General features: G+C 52.6%; 7 protein-coding genes across 11 annotated transcripts; 4 read left to right on the top strand and 3 right to left on the bottom strand.

Moving 5' to 3' along the window:
* The first annotated feature begins 481 nt into the window (after positions 1 to 481).
* On the top strand, positions 482 to 2,675 carry MT2 (putative cyclopropane-fatty-acyl-phospholipid synthase). The gene is made up of 4 exons (XM_046091990.1): positions 482 to 630; positions 745 to 1,231; positions 1,301 to 2,052; positions 2,124 to 2,675. Exons 1-4 carry the CDS (start codon positions 523 to 525, stop codon positions 2,331 to 2,333), a joined length of 1,557 nt encoding a protein of 518 aa, XP_045947967.1. The 5' UTR covers positions 482 to 522; the 3' UTR covers positions 2,334 to 2,675.
* Positions 2,676 to 5,312, bottom strand: AMO2_2 (amine oxidase). The gene is made up of 4 exons (XM_046091989.1): positions 4,776 to 5,312; positions 4,133 to 4,712; positions 3,159 to 4,067; positions 2,676 to 3,069 (listed from the first exon to the last, which is right to left on the bottom strand). Exons 1-4 carry the CDS (start codon positions 5,271 to 5,273, stop codon positions 2,834 to 2,836), a joined length of 2,223 nt encoding a protein of 740 aa, XP_045947966.1. The 5' UTR covers positions 5,274 to 5,312; the 3' UTR covers positions 2,676 to 2,833.
* A 249-nt stretch (positions 5,313 to 5,561) lies between these two features.
* LYS14 lies at positions 5,562 to 7,717 on the top strand. 3 transcript variants are annotated; one of them, XM_046091986.1, is made up of 4 exons: positions 5,562 to 5,922; positions 5,984 to 6,793; positions 6,860 to 7,060; positions 7,115 to 7,717. In XM_046091986.1, exons 1-4 carry the CDS (start codon positions 5,762 to 5,764, stop codon positions 7,611 to 7,613), a joined length of 1,671 nt encoding a protein of 556 aa, XP_045947963.1. In that variant the 5' UTR covers positions 5,562 to 5,761; the 3' UTR covers positions 7,614 to 7,717. The 3 variants fall into 3 exon arrangements, with proteins under 3 accessions (XP_045947963.1, XP_045947965.1, XP_045947964.1); XM_046091987.1 differs by having other exon boundaries at positions 6,860 to 7,717; XM_046091988.1 differs by having other exon boundaries at positions 5,562 to 6,793.
* On the bottom strand, positions 7,718 to 10,152 carry LDX57_010233 (PEX28-32 family peroxisomal membrane protein). Of its 3 annotated transcripts, XM_046091984.1 has the most exons (4): positions 9,914 to 10,152; positions 8,583 to 9,781; positions 8,237 to 8,506; positions 7,718 to 8,172 (listed from the first exon to the last, which is right to left on the bottom strand). In XM_046091984.1, exons 1-4 carry the CDS (start codon positions 9,924 to 9,926, stop codon positions 8,158 to 8,160), a joined length of 1,497 nt encoding a protein of 498 aa, XP_045947961.1. In that variant the 5' UTR covers positions 9,927 to 10,152; the 3' UTR covers positions 7,718 to 8,157. The 3 variants fall into 3 exon arrangements, with proteins under 3 accessions (XP_045947961.1, XP_045947960.1, XP_045947962.1); XM_046091983.1 differs by having other exon boundaries at positions 7,718 to 8,506; XM_046091985.1 differs by having other exon boundaries at positions 7,718 to 9,781.
* A 255-nt stretch (positions 10,153 to 10,407) lies between these two features.
* On the top strand, positions 10,408 to 10,897 carry PAM16 (import motor complex subunit PAM16; the record flags this gene model as incomplete). Its single annotated transcript, XM_046091982.1, has 2 exons — positions 10,408 to 10,410; positions 10,493 to 10,897. 2 exons carry the CDS (start codon positions 10,408 to 10,410, stop codon positions 10,895 to 10,897), a joined length of 408 nt encoding a protein of 135 aa, XP_045947959.1.
* A 592-nt stretch (positions 10,898 to 11,489) lies between these two features.
* LDX57_010231 (D-arabinose 1-dehydrogenase (NAD(P)(+)) ARA2) lies at positions 11,490 to 12,848 on the top strand (the record flags this gene model as incomplete). Its single annotated transcript, XM_046091981.1, has 1 exon — positions 11,490 to 12,848. One exon carries the CDS (start codon positions 11,490 to 11,492, stop codon positions 12,846 to 12,848), a length of 1,359 nt encoding a protein of 452 aa, XP_045947958.1.
* A 1,054-nt stretch (positions 12,849 to 13,902) lies between these two features.
* Positions 13,903 to 16,075, bottom strand: LDX57_010230 (putative topoisomerase family protein TRF4; the record flags this gene model as incomplete). Its single annotated transcript, XM_046091980.1, has 3 exons — positions 13,903 to 14,496; positions 14,559 to 15,249; positions 15,312 to 16,075. 3 exons carry the CDS (start codon positions 16,073 to 16,075, stop codon positions 13,903 to 13,905), a joined length of 2,049 nt encoding a protein of 682 aa, XP_045947957.1.
* Between the last annotated feature and the right edge of the window lie 332 nt (positions 16,076 to 16,407).

Here is a 16,407-nt window from a genome sequence, read left to right as displayed (position 1 = left end):
GTTTTTCTTTTACGACAAACACCAGCTCGTGCTGGATGAATGTACACAGTATATGTACGGTACGGGACCTACCTGAGTTTATGTTATTCAATTTTGCAATTTGCAGTCCAGCGGGTGTAATCATACGGTACGAACCAAGTACATGTAGGTACAGGTACTTTGGTCGAGGACTAGAGGTACTTGTTCAAGTCCCTTTCACCGCTCCAGGCCAAGAAGAGAAAAAGAACAATAAAAATCAAAAGTAATAATCACAAAACAATGTCGAAGTCTCACAAACCTGGTAGCTCCCAAATAATTGCATCACTCTGTCATGCTGTAGCACAATGATCGCATTGGAATTCCTAATCATGGAACTGGTCGAATAATTTGCCTTGGTGGCTGCCCCCGTCGGCGGATCCCCCCCGGCCCCGTTGGCCCAGCTCCGGACACTCTTGCTTCTTCCTCTCCTACTCTCTTCTTCTCTTTTTCTTCTTCCTCTCTCCCTAACCCCCACCCCAATTTTGCCGCCAATTCTTTCCAGTCATGGCGACAAATATCCACCCCGAGTCTCTGGAGGACTTCGAGTTCATCCAGACTCCGCCCGCCCCTTGTACCACCCCAGCTGAGGACTGCGGTGTGCGGACAACTTCGGTAGGTTCCGAAACCCATACCCCAATTGCGAATCTTTGGGGAGCTTGATCATGGCACATTCCGAAGGAAACCATCAATTCCAGTAGGGCTAACGATTGGAACGTTCTAACACAGTACCCCGCCATCAAAAATGCCCCCGTCCCGGCGGATTCGGCTGGCAGTGACAGCTTCTCCAACATCCTGCTGTTCTCCCTGCTGCTCCTCGTCCCCTGGTACTCGGCTCGCCAGGTGGGTGGAGGTTTCTACACCACCATTTTCTTTGCCATCTTCACCACCATCCCCATCCTGATGGTGTTTTGGTCCGTGGCTTCCTCCATCTCGCCCCGCAAGAACGAGAAGGCCAAGTATGCCGGTCGCCCCGTCGAGCACTATCTGGATTTCCACAGCGAGCATGACCGCGCTACGTACCACGGAAAGAGCAAGGTTCCCATGGAGGTCTTCTACGAGAAGTACTTCAATGGCGAGGTTGACTTCAAGGGTGATGCCCTGGAGATGCTCGAGTTCCGACACGACTGGGCCAACTTCCGCTTCACCATGGGTCTTTTCAAGCACTTTCTCTTTGGTTTCATTCCCGAATTGCTCGTTCACTCCCGTTCTCAAGGTGAGCTTTCTTCCCCCGAGGCAAAGCACCTCGAAAATTTGTGGGAGCTTTTCTAACGTTACCTCCCAGACGAAGAGCAGGTGCGTGACCACTACGACCGCGGCGACGACTTCTACGCTTGGTTCTTGGGCCCTCGGATGATCTACACCTCTGGTATTATTGGCGATGTCAACCGGGAAGAGACCCTGGAAGAGCTTCAGGATAACAAGCTGGCTGTCGTTTGCGAGAAGATTGGTGTGAAGCCCGGCGATACCATCCTCGACCTGGGTTGCGGCTGGGGTACCCTCGCTAAGTACGCTTCGGTTCATTACGGCGCCCAAGTTACCGGTATCACGCTTGGTCGTAACCAGACTGCCTGGGGTAACAAGGGTCTTCGCAGCGCTGGCATTGAAGATTCTCAGAGCCGTGTTTTGTGTTTGGACTACCGCGATGCTCCTCGTGTGGATGGCGGCTATAAAAAGATCACTTGTTTGGAGATGGCCGAGCACGTCGGTGTGCGTCACTTCAGTACTTTCTTGTCTCAGGTTTACGATATGCTGGACGACGACGGTGTCTTCTTCTTGCAGATCGCTGGTATCCGCAAGTCCTGGCAGTACGAGGATCTGATCTGGGGTCTGTTCATGAACAAGTACATCTTCCCCGGCGCTGACGCTAGTACTCCTCTGGGTTTCGTCGTCGACCGACTTGAGGCCGCTGGATTTGAGATTAAGGCTGTTGATACCATTGGCGTTCACTATTCTGCCACTCTCTGGCGCTGGTACCGCAACTGGATGGGTAACCGTGAGAAGGTCGAGGCTAAGTACGGCAAAAGATGGTTCCGCGTGAGTATCCCCCCGGATGATGGGACAATTCCCTGATTTCTTCGATTCATGTTCTAATCAACAGAGTACAGATCTGGGAATACTTCCTGGCATCCTCCACCATCACCTCCCGCCAGGGCGGTGCTACCTGCTGGCAGCTTACCCTGGTCAAGAATATCAACTCTACTCACCGCGTTGAGGGGATCCAAAGCCAATTCGGCCTTAACGCGGCCCGTGAGGCGGCTGCTCAGAACGTGGGCAATGGCACCCGCCCCAGCGCTCACGTTCCTAACAAGGCGTAAATGCAACGTCTCACTAGGCGCGTCAGTGCTACCTTGGATGTCATTCATCTGATAATTTGCCTCGGACTCTCGCCTATTGGCGCAAGAGCCCGTTACATGGCCCCCGGGGCTCGGTGAATCGAACCGAAGGCTGGAAAGAACAGACTCCGGTTTATTAGCAAGACTGAGAAGCAAGGAATGGACAGTTTGGCAATGAGTTGTCAGGAACCCGCTTCGTGTGAGAGAGATGCTTCTGGTTTAGAATCCGTTGTCGCTCGATTACGAGCAACCGGGTAGTAAATCTTTACCAGAAGAGATGTATGTATTAATGAGAGATAGACAATCTGATATGTAATTATGGATGGCTACCTATTCTGTCTTCTTTCTTTTCTGGTATCATGTATGTACAGTTCATTAAGAGAAAGGCTGGCTCGGCTACATATGTTCATCATACAACAATAGGAGGCTATGTCGTAAAAGTTGATGGCCTGCTAGACCAACTAGCCAACGGTGACAAGTTCTTAGTCCATTCGCTTGTAGAGCTTGGCCTTGCTACCCCCCGCACTAGAGCAGCATGAAACCTCCGTTTTCTCCGGTTCTCTATGCAGAGTAGATTTGTTGAAAGACTGAGACGATGGGGTCACATCCAACGCCGGGTTTTTGGTGAAGAATCCGTCAGGTCGTAACATCATACTAATTCGCTCCATTGGCATGACGGGGAAGTCTTCGATCCGAGGATTATGCGTTAGGCCGAATGCTAAACAATGCAATCGTTAGTTTTGCTGATCTCTCTCTCTTTTCCTCGCTCAAGAACGAGATTCTCGAGTCATGTTTATATATACTTACAGTGCCATAGAACCACATCTTCGTCTTCGGTCTTGTCGTTTCTTTGCACCCATGTCTCAACACCATGGGCCTTTGTGCTCTGGTTGGTAAACTCGCCGGCGGCGAACAGTTCATCGTCCTGGTATTTAGTGACCCAGATGGGTTTGCTAGCAAATTCGGCCCGGCGGTAGCCCATGGCCTTCGGGCTCAGGAGCAACATCTGGCTGGGCACTGTTACCAGCTTGTATGAGATGGGTTTGTAGGTAATGGGGTTGATGACATTGTCATTGCGGATTTTGAAGACCCGGTGACGGTTCACGTCGGTGTTCGCGCTGCTAGAGTTCCGAATGACGGTCTGCTCGGTTGTGTATCCGACAAGGTACGGGTTGTTCTCGTCCTCGGGAAGTGGGACGCTGTCCTCGTAGTAGACGGTATTCTTGAAGCCATCGATCGCTGGGTCAATTCTCACAGAGAACATATGCTGGTGAAAGGGAGCCATGACTCCCGGTCCAACGTTGGTACCCCAAGCGACGGTTTCTCCGTTTTCGTTGTCGAAAGGGACCGTTGAGAGGATTCCAGTCGCCCGGACTTCAAGCTCGATGTTGGCCGCCTGGTCAAAAATGTAGGCAAAGATATACTCGTAATTTGCAACGGTGCAGATCATCTGGAGGACAAGCTGGCGGTTGCGCGAAACACTGGCAGTCCCGGTTCTGTAGTTGGTGTGCTTGTACTGAAGGCCGTTGTCTTGTTCGTGCATGCAAATAACATTCTGCAGAAGGATCGGGTTTCCCTTCGCATCTGCCCTGTAACCATTGAAATATTTGATGTGGCCTAGACAATCACATCCCAGTGACAACTGATTGGCATTGAGTCCGAAGCCAACATCTCCAACATCGAAGGCCTGCTTGCGATGATAGGGCGCCCGAGGGTCTAGCATATCAGGGAGCATTGGTTAGTATAAGAAATATGGCCATCTTCCAAGCAAGCTTACTCACCTCCATAGGGAACAGTCATTTCTGAGACTGACAGGCGATAAAAGACATTGCGGTTATCATAGGTCACGTTATGGATGACCAGACCCTCGCGGTTGTTGAATCCCACTCGAAATCGCCACTTCTGCCAGTAGATGGAGTTACCGTCTGCAGAAAATGACGGGCCTTCTGGCTGCTGAACAATGTACGGCTTGAGGTCCTTGCGGAGGGGCTCATCCAAAAGATCATGTGCATACTGAACCGTTTTGACAGGTTTCCACGGCTGGGTCTCGACAGTAGCAGTGTCTACACCACCCGGGAGATAATCGATTCGCACCAGTTTCTTGGTGGGACCGTCGAAAACTGGACAGAACTTGCATGGCAAAGAATAATGGTTGTTTTCGGGGTGGTCCACCGCAACCATGTACATGAAACATTGGAATAGCCGGCGTTTTTCGTTTTCATTATCGGTGCCGTACATCCAAGGGTCGTTGCACACCGACATGCCCGGTGGCAATTTGAGTTTCTCGATCTCGGCCTGGACTGCTGGATGTTCCATGCATACCCGTTCAATATCGGCCAATTCGTCGACATCCATCGGTGGCTAGGGAATTGTAAGCGGGAAACGTCAAACAATGTCGGGTGGGAAGAAAAAGAGAAAGCTTACCTGCACCCCCTCTGGCAGTTCCTTCGTGTAAATGATTGATTTGCTGTCTGCATTGATTAAAGTCTTGCAGCACACTCCGCTGTCAAGACGGTGGAAGTAAGAATACAAAAGACGTGCTGGTTTAGGCGGCAAAGGCTTTCTCAGCCGTTCAGCCTCGATGTATGGAAGGACGTCTTTCTTAATGGGCTCCGAGATATCAATTCTGTTGTATCGAAGGGGGATGCCAGGGAAAGCAGCCTCCAAGATCCGGACAGCCAGCCGAATCTCTTCAGGCGTGACAGGATCGAATGGGTGGAGCACCATGATGTTGGTAGGTCTGTAGAGCGGAAGGATAAAGAGGACAGGTCCAGAGAAGTTGCTTGGACGACCCTTCCGGACGAGGGCCTTCCAGCCCTTTATATAGAAGACATGCTCGCCTCGTTCCACCGGGGACAGGACGGCGATGACAAGGAAGTATGGATTATGGAGAGGCTCCTCCACAATGGGCAGGATGGACATGCCATTTTGGGTCAAGTAACCGCCAGTGGTGGGGCGCGTTTAATCGATTGACGCTAAAACCTCTCGACCACCGAGGACGGAGTAAGTCTGGGGCACTTTGAAAGAAGACTTGACGTCGGCCGATTTCGAGTTGGTCATCGTCGGCGAATCACATGAGGCCGTCGGTCACGATCTCCTTGCCATTCCCCTTCAGGCCTAGCGCCATTCGCCCCTCCCGTGACTGCCCAGGGGTCACGGGATCCCGGCGGAATTTGTTCTGATTGACTGCTTGTACTCCTCCTACGAACTACTAACTACTGCTAACTTACTACTTCCACTTACTCCGAGACGATAATGATTCCCCCAAAGCCCCCATAAGCAACGTCCCGATTGGGTATAAACCGTCAATCCAATGGTCTGCAGCCGGAGCAATATCGTCCGCTACAGTATACCCTTGTCTATACGATAAGATTAGCATGCGATGATCTGCATCTACATAAATTCTCAGCATGAACCAATTTGCCGTTAGCACTCTGTCGAGTGTCTCCCACAGCGACAATGCTCAACCCTCCACAAACAAAAGATCTAGAAGAACCGGTGCAAAATGGACTCGCTCGGGTTGTTTGACTTGCAAGAGGCGCCGAAAACGATGTGACGAAGCAAAGCCCAGGTAAATATAGACCACAATCCCACATTGATCACCAATCAGCTCGTTTAACTTGGATTGGTAGCTGCCGCAACTGCGTGCGATTGGGATTCACCTGCGAAGGCTACGGCTCAATGTGGGCGCAACCCTTAGACCCGTCGGCTCAGGTCTTTCAGTCGGTTATGCCACCAAAGCGACGAAGACTCAGTGCGTCGCCTGTGTCCGTCTGCTCCCCGGCATCCATGGAATCTGGGGATCTTACCAGATCTTCCTTGTCAGTCTGTCATGCATCATCTAGCGCCTCTTCTCCGTTGAACTCCGGCTACACCGAGACTCATTCGCCAAGTACTGGGATCAGTGACCTTAATGAGAATGATGACATTGCATCCAATGCTGCAAATATAAAGGACCTTTCAGTCGTCTCTCCAAAACTCCGCGGACATATCAGTCACATTTCAACTCTTGAAGCCCACTATCTTCAATATCATATGGAACAAGGTTCCAGACTGCTGGCAAATTTAGAAAGCGATGAAAATCCGCTGCGATCACTGCTTATCCCCCGGGCTTTCTCATCTCCCATATTGATGAAGGCGCTGTGTGCTGTTTCCGCAGTTCACCTTGCAAACCGCTCTCAAAACAGCCTGGATGCTCAAACGGCCGCAGCCAATTACTACATCCGTACAATGAGCGGACTGCGTTCCGCGCTAACCGAATTCCCTCACAAACAATTTTCTGACGAGTCGATATTAGCTGTGGCTTTACTCTGCAAGTATGAAATAGTGCGGGGGAGTGTCAAGCAGTGGTCGGTGCATCTGGATGCCCTGGAAAAGCTAGTCATCTCCCGCGGCGGATTGACCTCTTTTGACAAGGATACGGCAGATTTTCTCTGGGGACTGTATGAAATGTTTTCCCTTCAAAGTACAAGAGGCTACACATGGACACTGACACTCTGTCGCTATAGTTTCCTGTACACGCACAATGTGGCCAAAATGACCAATCGCCGGCCAATTGCCCCTATTCCCGGAGCAGAAAATTTCAGTTTCACCAAGCTAGATATTTACATCGGCTATACCGAAGAGATCATCAAGATATGTGCGCGAATTGCAGATCTGCCTCTTCTTAGCCATGATCCAGTCGCTTTGGGGTTGGAGATACACACGATGTAAGTTCACCTCGCAAGAAAAAGAGAACCGAAAAGCTAAATGGAACCCCTCAGAGACACGTCTCTCCGTGATTGGACACATACCGCAACGCACTACACAGTTCCCCGAGGAACAACAGAGGCTACTCTGCGTCGCCTTCGCATGGTAGCCGAGTGTTTTCGTGACGCGGCATACATCTATCTCCACTCCACTCTGAATCGAATGAGTAATCAAAATCACACCACTCATTGCCTACCCTCGTCATGGCCGGATCTGATTACCTTGTCAAAGGATGAAGCTCTCGAGCGTTGTCTAGAGCGGGTCAGGTCAAATCCACTCGATCAACATTGCGAATATTCCGCTCTCACTTTCCCTCTCTTTATCACTGGCTGCGAGAGCCAGGACCCTGAGGCCAGAGAACTTGTCATCGAGTCACTTACAAAATTAGAGGCTAACTTCGGGATTGGGAATGTCAAGCGAGCGAAAGAGTTGTTGAGAATCTTGTGGCAGGGGGCGCAGATGCACTGGTTAGATGTTTTGGAGCAATTGAAATGGGGTTTGATACTTGCTTAGGGCCGTATTGTCGACGGAGTATTACAGGAACACGTGCCCGGCAATCAGATTACTATCATTTTTGATGTATATATTCTTTTCTTTGTATCTATTACGTGGGATGGTGGTCATGTCGCTAACGTCGGGTTTCATTTTTGGCATGAATATATATATTAACACGAAAGAAGCACTCGGCAACCATACTGGTCGATGTCCCCGAGTCCAGTTCCCAAAATCCACATCGAAATGATTTGACCAATTGTATATTTTCGTTACGAAAGGTATCAACTTAATCCCATATTAACCTCGTCACCCAAACCCAGTTCTCGCTCCGCTCGTTCGGTGCCTCCAGCGGCTCGAGTACCCCAGCGATCGAGATGATCTTGCGCGTGTGCAATCTCCTTTTCTCGCAAACTTGTACTTTCACTGGTAGCGTTGCTTCCCTGCGCACTTCCATCCAAGCCATGACTGCCGCTCGAACTCCGGGAATAATTGGATAGCTTTCGGGCCGGGATGCTGATCGGCCTGGAGGTGCTTTTGCCGAGGTTGGAACCAGGAGCCGACGTTATTCTGCCGAGATCTACGGACGAGTTATTGTTGGAGGCTGTTGGTGCAGAGGAGATGCTGCTGGCTTTGTCGCTTACACTCTTCGAGCTCCCAAACCATCGTCGTCTCCGCGTTTTGGAGGAGGTAGACGGGGCGAGACTCTGGGAATCAGCATCGGCTGTTGAAGCGTCAAGGGCGCCGGATTCCTTCTGTTTCTGCTGCTCTAATGCCTGGGTTAAGCCGGACGTGGCCTCTGCAGATGATTTATCCGATCCCAAAGGGATTTCCACCAGCTCGGCATCACGACACCATTTCCTGCGCCGAGTGTATCGATCCCAGCCATCCTGGCCACGACGACCGTCGTTCCACTTTTTAAAAGTGTCCCCACAGTCAGCCAACAGTACCATAATGGTGAAACACTGATGCAAGGGGGTGACGACTAACCTTGTTATCATAGTAGATCCAACCACCGCCATCAGAGGTCTTAGTGTCCGCTTTGCTGTGTGACTCGTCGGCACCTTCAATACGCCACTCACTGCCCTCGACCCATCGCCACGTGGCGCTGCCATTTTGCACTTCGGGCAGCTCGAATTCGTCTTTGGCGGGAACGTGGTTCAGGTGCTCATCCGTCCAAGAAGCACGTTCCGAGGGGAACAGAGAGTAGGTCCACCCTATTCCAAGCCATCGACGTTGGTTTTCATATATTATGAAGGTAAAGCGCACGCCTGAAGAATCTCTATGCCGCCGAGTTGCAATGTTCATGGCATGACCATGACTCTGCGTCCGCGATGACGTTTTGTCGACGTTCATCGCGAATGAAAGGCCTGTGATTATGGAAAATATGCGGCGGACCGTTAAGGATCGCCAGAGGATAACGCGTGATACCCTTGCCGGGCGGGAATGGTAAGTGAGAATGACGGTGCCTAGGATTAGGATGACACGACGAGTAGTAATGAGATGTAAAGGAGGGAGAGTCAGCGCAACCCAGATTGGGGTCACAAACAAGATACGGAAGAAGAGAGTGGTGAGAGCCGGTCTGGTGGTGGCAGAGGTGGCCGTCCTTTGAGTGGACAGGAAGTCGGTCAGTTCCAAAAGGGGCTCCAATAAGATATTGCACCGCGTGGTAAAGGTGCGCATGGTTTCCACAATTTCATCGAGGCTGTCATGGTGACGCAGGGAGCCATCGGAGGCAACTCTTTGATGGCCCGGTTTCTCCCCGGAGAAAGCTCTCGATGACAGGGGAGAATAGCGCCTCCAATACATGCCCAGGATGAGGCCGGTCACGAGCAACGGCGGACCAGCAAAGAGGATAATGGCATCGCCATATAGAACAATCGCCCAGAAGGCCGACACGAGGAGGAAACTCTGCCATGCATCACCGCTGGTCCAAGTCAACAAACCCACCAATTTATTCAGGGGTAAAATGAACGGGTGCGAGTAGGCCAATGCTCGCGTGACGGGCGGCGGCGTAGCTACCAGCAGCGGAGATTTACGGTGAACGATGATGCTGGAGCGTTGCTTGGATGTCAAGGACGAGCCGGAAATGGTGGTGGGAGAAAAGGCAGCGACCGTCGGAGGCTGAAGGTCCGTTTGGTCCTGCGAGTAAGTTGAGGGTGCCATGGAATCTATCCACGGAATATCGTCTATCAAAGCATGAGCATCCGTATGAGCGAGGGTCCACGGACCTTCCTCTCCGGGGAATTGCAAAGGACTCCCTGCAGAGATGGGACCGAACACGAGGAGGGATGGGGTTGAGAAGTAGGAAGTAGACATACCGAGAGCTGCCATCCAACAGAGACGTCATATGCATCCAGCAAGGTCATCGCGGGCGGTGAGGGGAAAGAGGAGAGAACGAGAAAGAGAGGAAGAGAGGAAGGAGGGAGGGAGGGAGGAGAAAAGAAGGAGCAGCGGAGGAGAGAAACAGGCACAAGAGCTCAAGAACAGCGAAAGACCCGCATGGAAGGCAGCGCGCTCTGATCGTCTGCGGGGAAAAGCAAAATTCACCCAAAAAAGAAGTGAAGCTTTTCTGCTCGGGACATGTGACTGCCCGGCCTGAGGTGTCCAGACAAGGCCCCTAGCGTCGACGGCCTCGGTGCCTCGGTGCCTGGGGCAGGAACGCGGACTAAATCCCGCCGAATTTTTCCATTCTTCCGTTTGTTTCCACCGCCCAAACACCTCCGTCTTCCTCGCCATCTCCACGTCCATCTTTTTCTTTCCGGTCATCGGGATTTTCCCAATTGAATCTTTTCTTTCTTTTTCCTTCGTCGACATGGTAAGTGGTTCCTGCAGAATCTCCGTCAAACAAGTTGACTCCCGAGAAAAGGGACTCGTGCTGATTGATATCCACTGAATAGGCCCATCGCCTCGTTACTCAAGTCGTCGTTACCGGTGCCCGAGTCTTCGGACGAGCCTTTGCCGAGGCCTACAAGCAGGCGTCGGCCGCATCGAAGCATAGCAAAGGCGCCGCGGGCGGAAAGTCGGGGGCCTTCACGTCGTCGGGACTGACGCTGGACGAGGCATGCAAGATCCTCAACGTGAAACCTCCCCAGGGTGAGGCCAACCTGGAGCAGGTGATGGAGCGGTTCAAGAAGCTGTTCGATCTCAACGACCCCCAGAAGGGTGGCAGCTTTTACCTCCAAAGCAAGATTCTCCGGGCCCGTGAGAGGATAGAGATGGAAGTCCGACAAGCCGAGCGCAAGGTGGCCCAAGACAAGGAACTACAAGAGGGCTGGAAGCCCAAGGTGTACAAGGACCGGTGATCTGCTTCCAAGCTATCGATTACAACCCCCCGCGACGTTTTCAGTCCGACTGCGACCCCGGTATCCAGCCGATTTCGAAACTTCAGCGCGCCGAGGGCACACGCCACGGACACTGTGACCTCGCGCATCTCTTGTCCCTCTCGGCATTCTTTATCTGCAGCATAGCATGGCGTTTTTGGTGATTCCAAGATCTAGATTGGCAAGAAGTCTAGATCTCCTTTATTCTTACCCTCTATTATTGCGCCGAAAGACGGATTCGCCGCCTAAGCGACCTCCTTCGATTCCGGCATTTTCTCCGCTCTTACATTCCGAAAGACTAGGATTGGCTCATGTATTATAAATAAATGTTTTGTGTATATTCTGTATACAATGAAGAAGAGAGTTGAAGGCGACGACTAAGACCCTTTAAGAAAAAGCCATTGTTAAGAGCAAGCAAACCCCTTCCGAGCGCAGTTCCGCTCGGCGGCGTTTAGGAGGCAAAAGCCGAAAATTTCCCTTTTTCCACCCCTCACCCCTCGACATCCTCCACCACCACTTCCTCCTCTTCTTTCCCCCTTCCACGACTTCACGACTTCACGAATCTACGATCAAAATGGGCCGTCCTTCCGTTCCTTTGTCGGCCACACTCCCGCCGTTGGTTATGGGCACGGCGACGTTCAATTCGCAATACAACCCGGATCCCTATGCGCTCCCGACGACCGAACTAGTTCATCGGGCCTTTGCCAGCGGCGTGCGCGCCTTCGACACTTCGCCCTACTACGGTCCCGCCGAGGAGCTGCTCGGCCGCGCGCTAGCCACCGACTTCGTGCGCTCGACGTACCCACGCGACTCCTACCGGCTGCTCACCAAGGTCGGCCGCGTCGCCGGCTCGGCCTTTGACTACTCGCCGCGGTGGGTGCGCCAGAGCGTGCGGCGCAGCCTGGCCCGCCTACACACCGAATACCTGGATGCGGTCTACTGCCACGACGTGGAGTTCGTGTCGCCGGCAGAGGTGCTGGCCGCCGTGCGGGAGTTGCGGCGCATCCGCGACGTCGACGGCACCGTGCGCTACGTCGGTATCTCGGGATACCCCGTCGACGTGCTCTGCGACCTGGCGGAGATGATTCTGCGCGAGACCGGCGAGCCCCTCGACGTCGTCATGTCCTACGCCAACTTCACCCTGCAGAACACCCTCCTGCTGTCCCAGGGTCTCCCGCGTCTGCTGGCCGCCGGCGTCGACGTCGTCCCCAATGCGTCGCCGCTGGGCATGGGTCTTCTGCGCCGCACGGGTGTCCCGATCGGCAGCATGGGCGATTTCCACCCGGCGCCGGACGCCTTGCGGACCGTTATCCAGGAGGCTAGCCGCTTCGCCGACTCGCAGGGCGAGAAACTCGAGGTTATCGCCATTCGCTTTGCGCTGGAGTCCTGGCTGCGTGAGGGCAGCAAGGTCGGCGCCCTGGGCCCGCCTCTGGCCCGCTCCCCCGAAGCCGACCCGGGCTTCTTGTCCGTCGTGAACGTGGGCACCGGCGAGCGCCTGGGTGTCAGCGTCATGGGCGTGAGTAATGTCGACGAGCTAAACGAGTCCCTGCGCGTGTGGCGTAGCATCGTCGAGGGACTGGAGAATCAGGACGAGGATGCCGAGGAGGTCCGCAACGCACAGGGTTCGTCGACCCTGGAGCCGACGGCGTCGAACGCCCCGGCCGTCCTGACCCCCTCGGATGGCGTTATCACCGATCGTGCCTGGTCTCGCGATCGCCGAGACCGCATCCTATCCCTTACCCGACAGATCCAGTCCATCCTCGGTCCGGACTGGGTCGATTATACGTGGCTCAGCCCGGGCCCTGATTTCGTCAACTCGCTGCCGGCCGAGCACCTAGCGGCGTTAGAACAGGAAGATGAGCAGGAGCAGCTAATAACGGTTCCCCAGGATGCTCGGGAGCGTACTATAATGACTCCTCCCTTGGATGTATAGTGGACTTGAAGATACCCGCGTACTTTCGTTCGCAGACCTTATTATAGACTTGCGTGATTTTCGAAGTGGGAACTGGACTAATATTGCCTCCTTGACGACAAGGATCAACATCTGACCTCAATTATGTTTGTAAATAGAAAATTTTCTGGGGCCGTTCGATCTACTATTGCTGTGCACCTCTGGTCTCGTTGGATATAGCATTTGTCATCCGATCGAGGAAATAACTAGAGCAGGGGAAGAAGCCACGAATCGACACTGGCCTTCTCACCTATTAGCTGTAAACACTCAGCAACCCTGAATCCGATCCGTAAGCATCCTCTCCAAGCAATCGCATATAGCGCTTCCTTGATGAGAAAGAGGTGGAAAGGAAACTTTCGTAGAAGGGAGAATGAAGACTCGATCGTCCCCATCGGTTTGCCATTCGATTTTGCTTCTAACTTAACTGTCTGTCTGGTTCATTCAACTAGCGAATGCCAGCTAACGGGACGAACATGTGGGGATCCGACATTTTTCTTTCTTATTTTTCGACTGCTTGCTGCGTTTGAAAGAACAGCCACGGCTTCGATGTCATAAATGAACTCGTTCGAGTACCTAGAGAACAGTCAATCGAGGACGAGTCAGGAAAGCACCCAGCTGTCACTCTCATCTTAATACCAAATGCCAATTGACTTCCAACCCGGCGCTGTGTCCTTGTTAGTAAAGGGGAAAGGAAGTGATGGGTCTATGCCCAAGATGAGAATTGATCAGCGGAATAGAAATTGAAATGAAAAGCAGCAAAAAAGCAAGCCAGTTTGCCACAGGCAACATGGCGAAATGCGTAACAAGCGGAAAATGGCTGCAAACCCCAGTAAAGATAGACTCCCGCTCCCCAAAACGTCGCCTTTCCATGAAACAAAAGGGTATCTGATGCGTGACCAAAATATCTAAACACACGGGCATAAATGTTATGGTACAAAGAAACGTCCTCCCGTTTCTCTGGATCATATAATACACGTCGGAACGGTTCAACCGGCAGTGGATGTTGGTGGAAAGCTCAGCTTTCCTCGACCATACCTTAGCCCTGGACTGTCGAGCCAAGTTCCTTCTCCTTGAGTGTAAGGTCTTTGTCCATTTCAGACTGGGTTTTGTAGCCACCAATTTCCATAGCCCGCGCGTTGCTGATGGAGCTCGGGATGGAAGAGATATCCGGTCGCAATCGCCGGAGACGAGTAGCTCGCTCGCGCGACGCTTGCTGCTTTCTTTGCATCTTCGTCTGCTTCTCCTTAGGTTCCTGCGAGGGCCGTGTAGAGGGCGGGGAGTTCGAAGGCAAAGGAGGTGGCGGAGGGGGGGACGCTTGCGGAGGTGGAGGTGGCGTGGGAGGCTGATGATATTGAGCAAACCGAGGGTTCGTCTGGAAGATCTCACGCAGCTGCCATCTTTGCTCGGTATACTCATCATAATTTGCAGCAATAATGGTCTCCAAAATGCTGCACCGGGTCTGTCCTGACAAGGCGCTTGAGATCATGCGTTCTTTGAGAACTCGGTATGCCTCGGAGAATGACTTGAAGATGAGGGCAATCTCCCTGGTTCCACCGGAAATATCATTGTCCGCATTGTTTGGATCTTCAATAGAAAGACGGTCGTTGTTTCCCTTGACCTGGTATACTCTCTGCAGAATGAACCGTCAGCTGATGAAATGCATTTGATATTGACGAGGCGGGTGCTACTAACCTTGTTGAAATAGCCAGGCGGTTCCATGCGGATCCCAACCGTTTCATAATCAAACCTGTTTCCATAGAATTCAAAGAAATCCATGAGGATACTGCCCAAGTTAGGCGCGGCGTGACCATGGGGCAAGTGCTGTAGAAGGCTTGTCACGAGACAGATGATCGAAAAACCTCCTAGACCGCCGGTTGGGACTTCATTGAGACCGCGAAGGAGCAGGAATTGCTTAATCACGGCGACAATGACCGGAATGGCAGGGTATTCTGATTTCCACTGCTGAAAGGTGTTGTTGGCCACGAGTCCGCTGTCGTTATCGAAAGACAGGTCGACCCTCAACCCCGTCATTTTATCGACGAACTTCAGGATAGGAACCCGCGCATGTGCGATGGTCTCGATTGAACCGGGAACCGCGATGTCCAAGTTTTTGAGGAAAGCAGAGAAAGCGTAAATTTGGCCTTTCCGTTCGCCAAACGTTTTAACTCCGGTACGCATGAAGTTAGTCGAGAGCATAACAAGATCTATATCAGCGGTGGGCAGGTAGAGTCCGGAAGCAAACGAGCCAAAGGCACGAAGCTGCACGCCGTAATACCGATTCTGGAACGCGGATTGGAGTCTCGACACCAGATCGGCCCGAACAATTTGCTCATACTGAAGAGGCTTAACCCAATGATAGAAGCTGAGGATCTCATTGTGCAGCCTGTAATTACGGTCAGAATGAGTCCACCATGTTACGCCCCAAGATTCTGTTTGAAAACTCACCTTGAGCTCAGATGCAATGAAGCCTCCGTCTGGCTGAACCACGGCGTCCCTGATTCGGTGGGACGTCGTTTCCACTCGTCGATGATTGACGCATCAGAGTAATATCTGCTCAAAGGCTTGCCTGTCTTCTTAGAGAGCCCCTTCATCTCATCGTCGTATGTTCTCTTCCGGTTTCCAACCGCAGATTCCCCTTGGCTCCTTGGACCCGAAGGTGCACCTTCTGGAGGCTTGTATTTGGCTTTCTCCTCGTCGACCAAGCCGCCAAACGAGATGAAGTCTTCATTATCCTTGACCGCATCCGTTTGCGCCGGCTTCTGAGCATTCGCCGCAATGCGGGCCTTGCGGATCAACTTGACCACGTCCACCCTTTTAGCTTGACTCTCATCCGGCGGCGGTAAAACGGTGTACGGATCTGGATTTGACCACTTGGGGGCGGGGGGCGCTGCAGGTGCCGAGGCAGGTTTGCTGTCGGACCCCAGCGCGCGCTTCTTGCGAGGGCGGGAGGCCTCGTCGTTGTCTGAAGAGGAGACATCCATGTCGGCTTCTTCGCTGTCACTGAGGTTTTCGATGGGCGCGAATTTCATTGCCGGTTGCTCGTCGTTCGTGGTATGGGCGACGAGCTGCTCGGGGGTGGTTTCTCGCTTGTTTCGTAGGAGCGGCCGTTCCGATGTGGAGGGTCGCGAGTAGCGGAAAGTGAATTCATGTCGGGGGTGATGTGACCGTCGGTCATGATTCCCTCGAAACTCAAATGCTGGCGGTGGCATGTTGTTAGGGTGAATAGGGAGAAACCAACAGGCGCCACGCGTGAAGAAGGCGATGATGTCGCTAAAACTGTATCCACAATGTAGTGGGAAAGACGCGATGGCCTTTCTATCTACTTTTTTTTTGGGCGGTGGAGTGGGTAGAACCTACTTATGGCAGGCGGTCAATTTGCACCCACGCGGTCTACTGCACGTTCGGATGGCCTGACCGCCAACCCGACCGCCAACACTGACACTGTGTTTGATGCTACTGTCGTTTGTGATGAGTGCCAACACTTGTGTTTTCCAATTCACTAGAATCTGGGCTACTTGACTAGTGACTTAGGAGCTATTAT

The sequence above is a fragment of the Aspergillus melleus genome (assembly GCF_016097325.1).
Source record: "Aspergillus melleus strain CBS 546.65 chromosome Unknown contig6, whole genome shotgun sequence".
Taxonomy (NCBI): Eukaryota; Fungi; Ascomycota; class Eurotiomycetes; order Eurotiales; family Aspergillaceae; genus Aspergillus; species Aspergillus melleus.
This window is presented reverse-complemented; position numbering and strand designations above follow the sequence as displayed.

What these genes read in the sequence shown, in the direction of transcription:
- MT2 (XM_046091990.1), top strand. Translation starts at nt 523, where the DNA reads ATGGCGACAAATATCCACCCCGAGTCTCTGGAGGACTTCGAGTTCATC. An exon ending in CGTTCACTCCCGTTCTCAAG is followed by an intron (nt 1,232 to 1,300) that starts GTGAGCTTTCTT and finishes GTTACCTCCCAG; the next exon opens with ACGAAGAGCAGGTGCGTGAC. An exon ending in ACGGCAAAAGATGGTTCCGC is followed by an intron (nt 2,053 to 2,123) that starts GTGAGTATCCCC and finishes AACAGAGTACAG; the next exon opens with ATCTGGGAATACTTCCTGGC.
- AMO2_2 (XM_046091989.1), bottom strand. Translation starts at nt 5,273, where the DNA reads ATGTCCATCCTGCCCATTGTGGAGGAGCCTCTCCATAATCCATACTTC. An exon ending in AACTGCCAGAGGGGGTGCAG is followed by an intron (nt 4,713 to 4,775) that starts GTAAGCTTTCTC and finishes ACAATTCCCTAG; the next exon opens with CCACCGATGGATGTCGACGA. An exon ending in AATGACTGTTCCCTATGGAG is followed by an intron (nt 4,068 to 4,132) that starts GTGAGTAAGCTT and finishes CTGATATGCTAG; the next exon opens with ACCCTCGGGCGCCCTATCAT.
- LYS14 (XM_046091986.1), top strand. Translation starts at nt 5,762, where the DNA reads ATGAACCAATTTGCCGTTAGCACTCTGTCGAGTGTCTCCCACAGCGAC. An exon ending in TGTGACGAAGCAAAGCCCAG is followed by an intron (nt 5,923 to 5,983) that starts GTAAATATAGAC and finishes TTGGATTGGTAG; the next exon opens with CTGCCGCAACTGCGTGCGAT. An exon ending in GCAGATTTTCTCTGGGGACT is followed by an intron (nt 6,794 to 6,859) that starts GTATGAAATGTT and finishes CTGTCGCTATAG; the next exon opens with TTTCCTGTACACGCACAATG.
- LDX57_010233 (XM_046091983.1), bottom strand. An exon ending in GGATCTACTATGATAACAAG is followed by an intron (nt 8,507 to 8,582) that starts GTTAGTCGTCAC and finishes ACTTTTAAAAAG; the next exon opens with TGGAACGACGGTCGTCGTGG.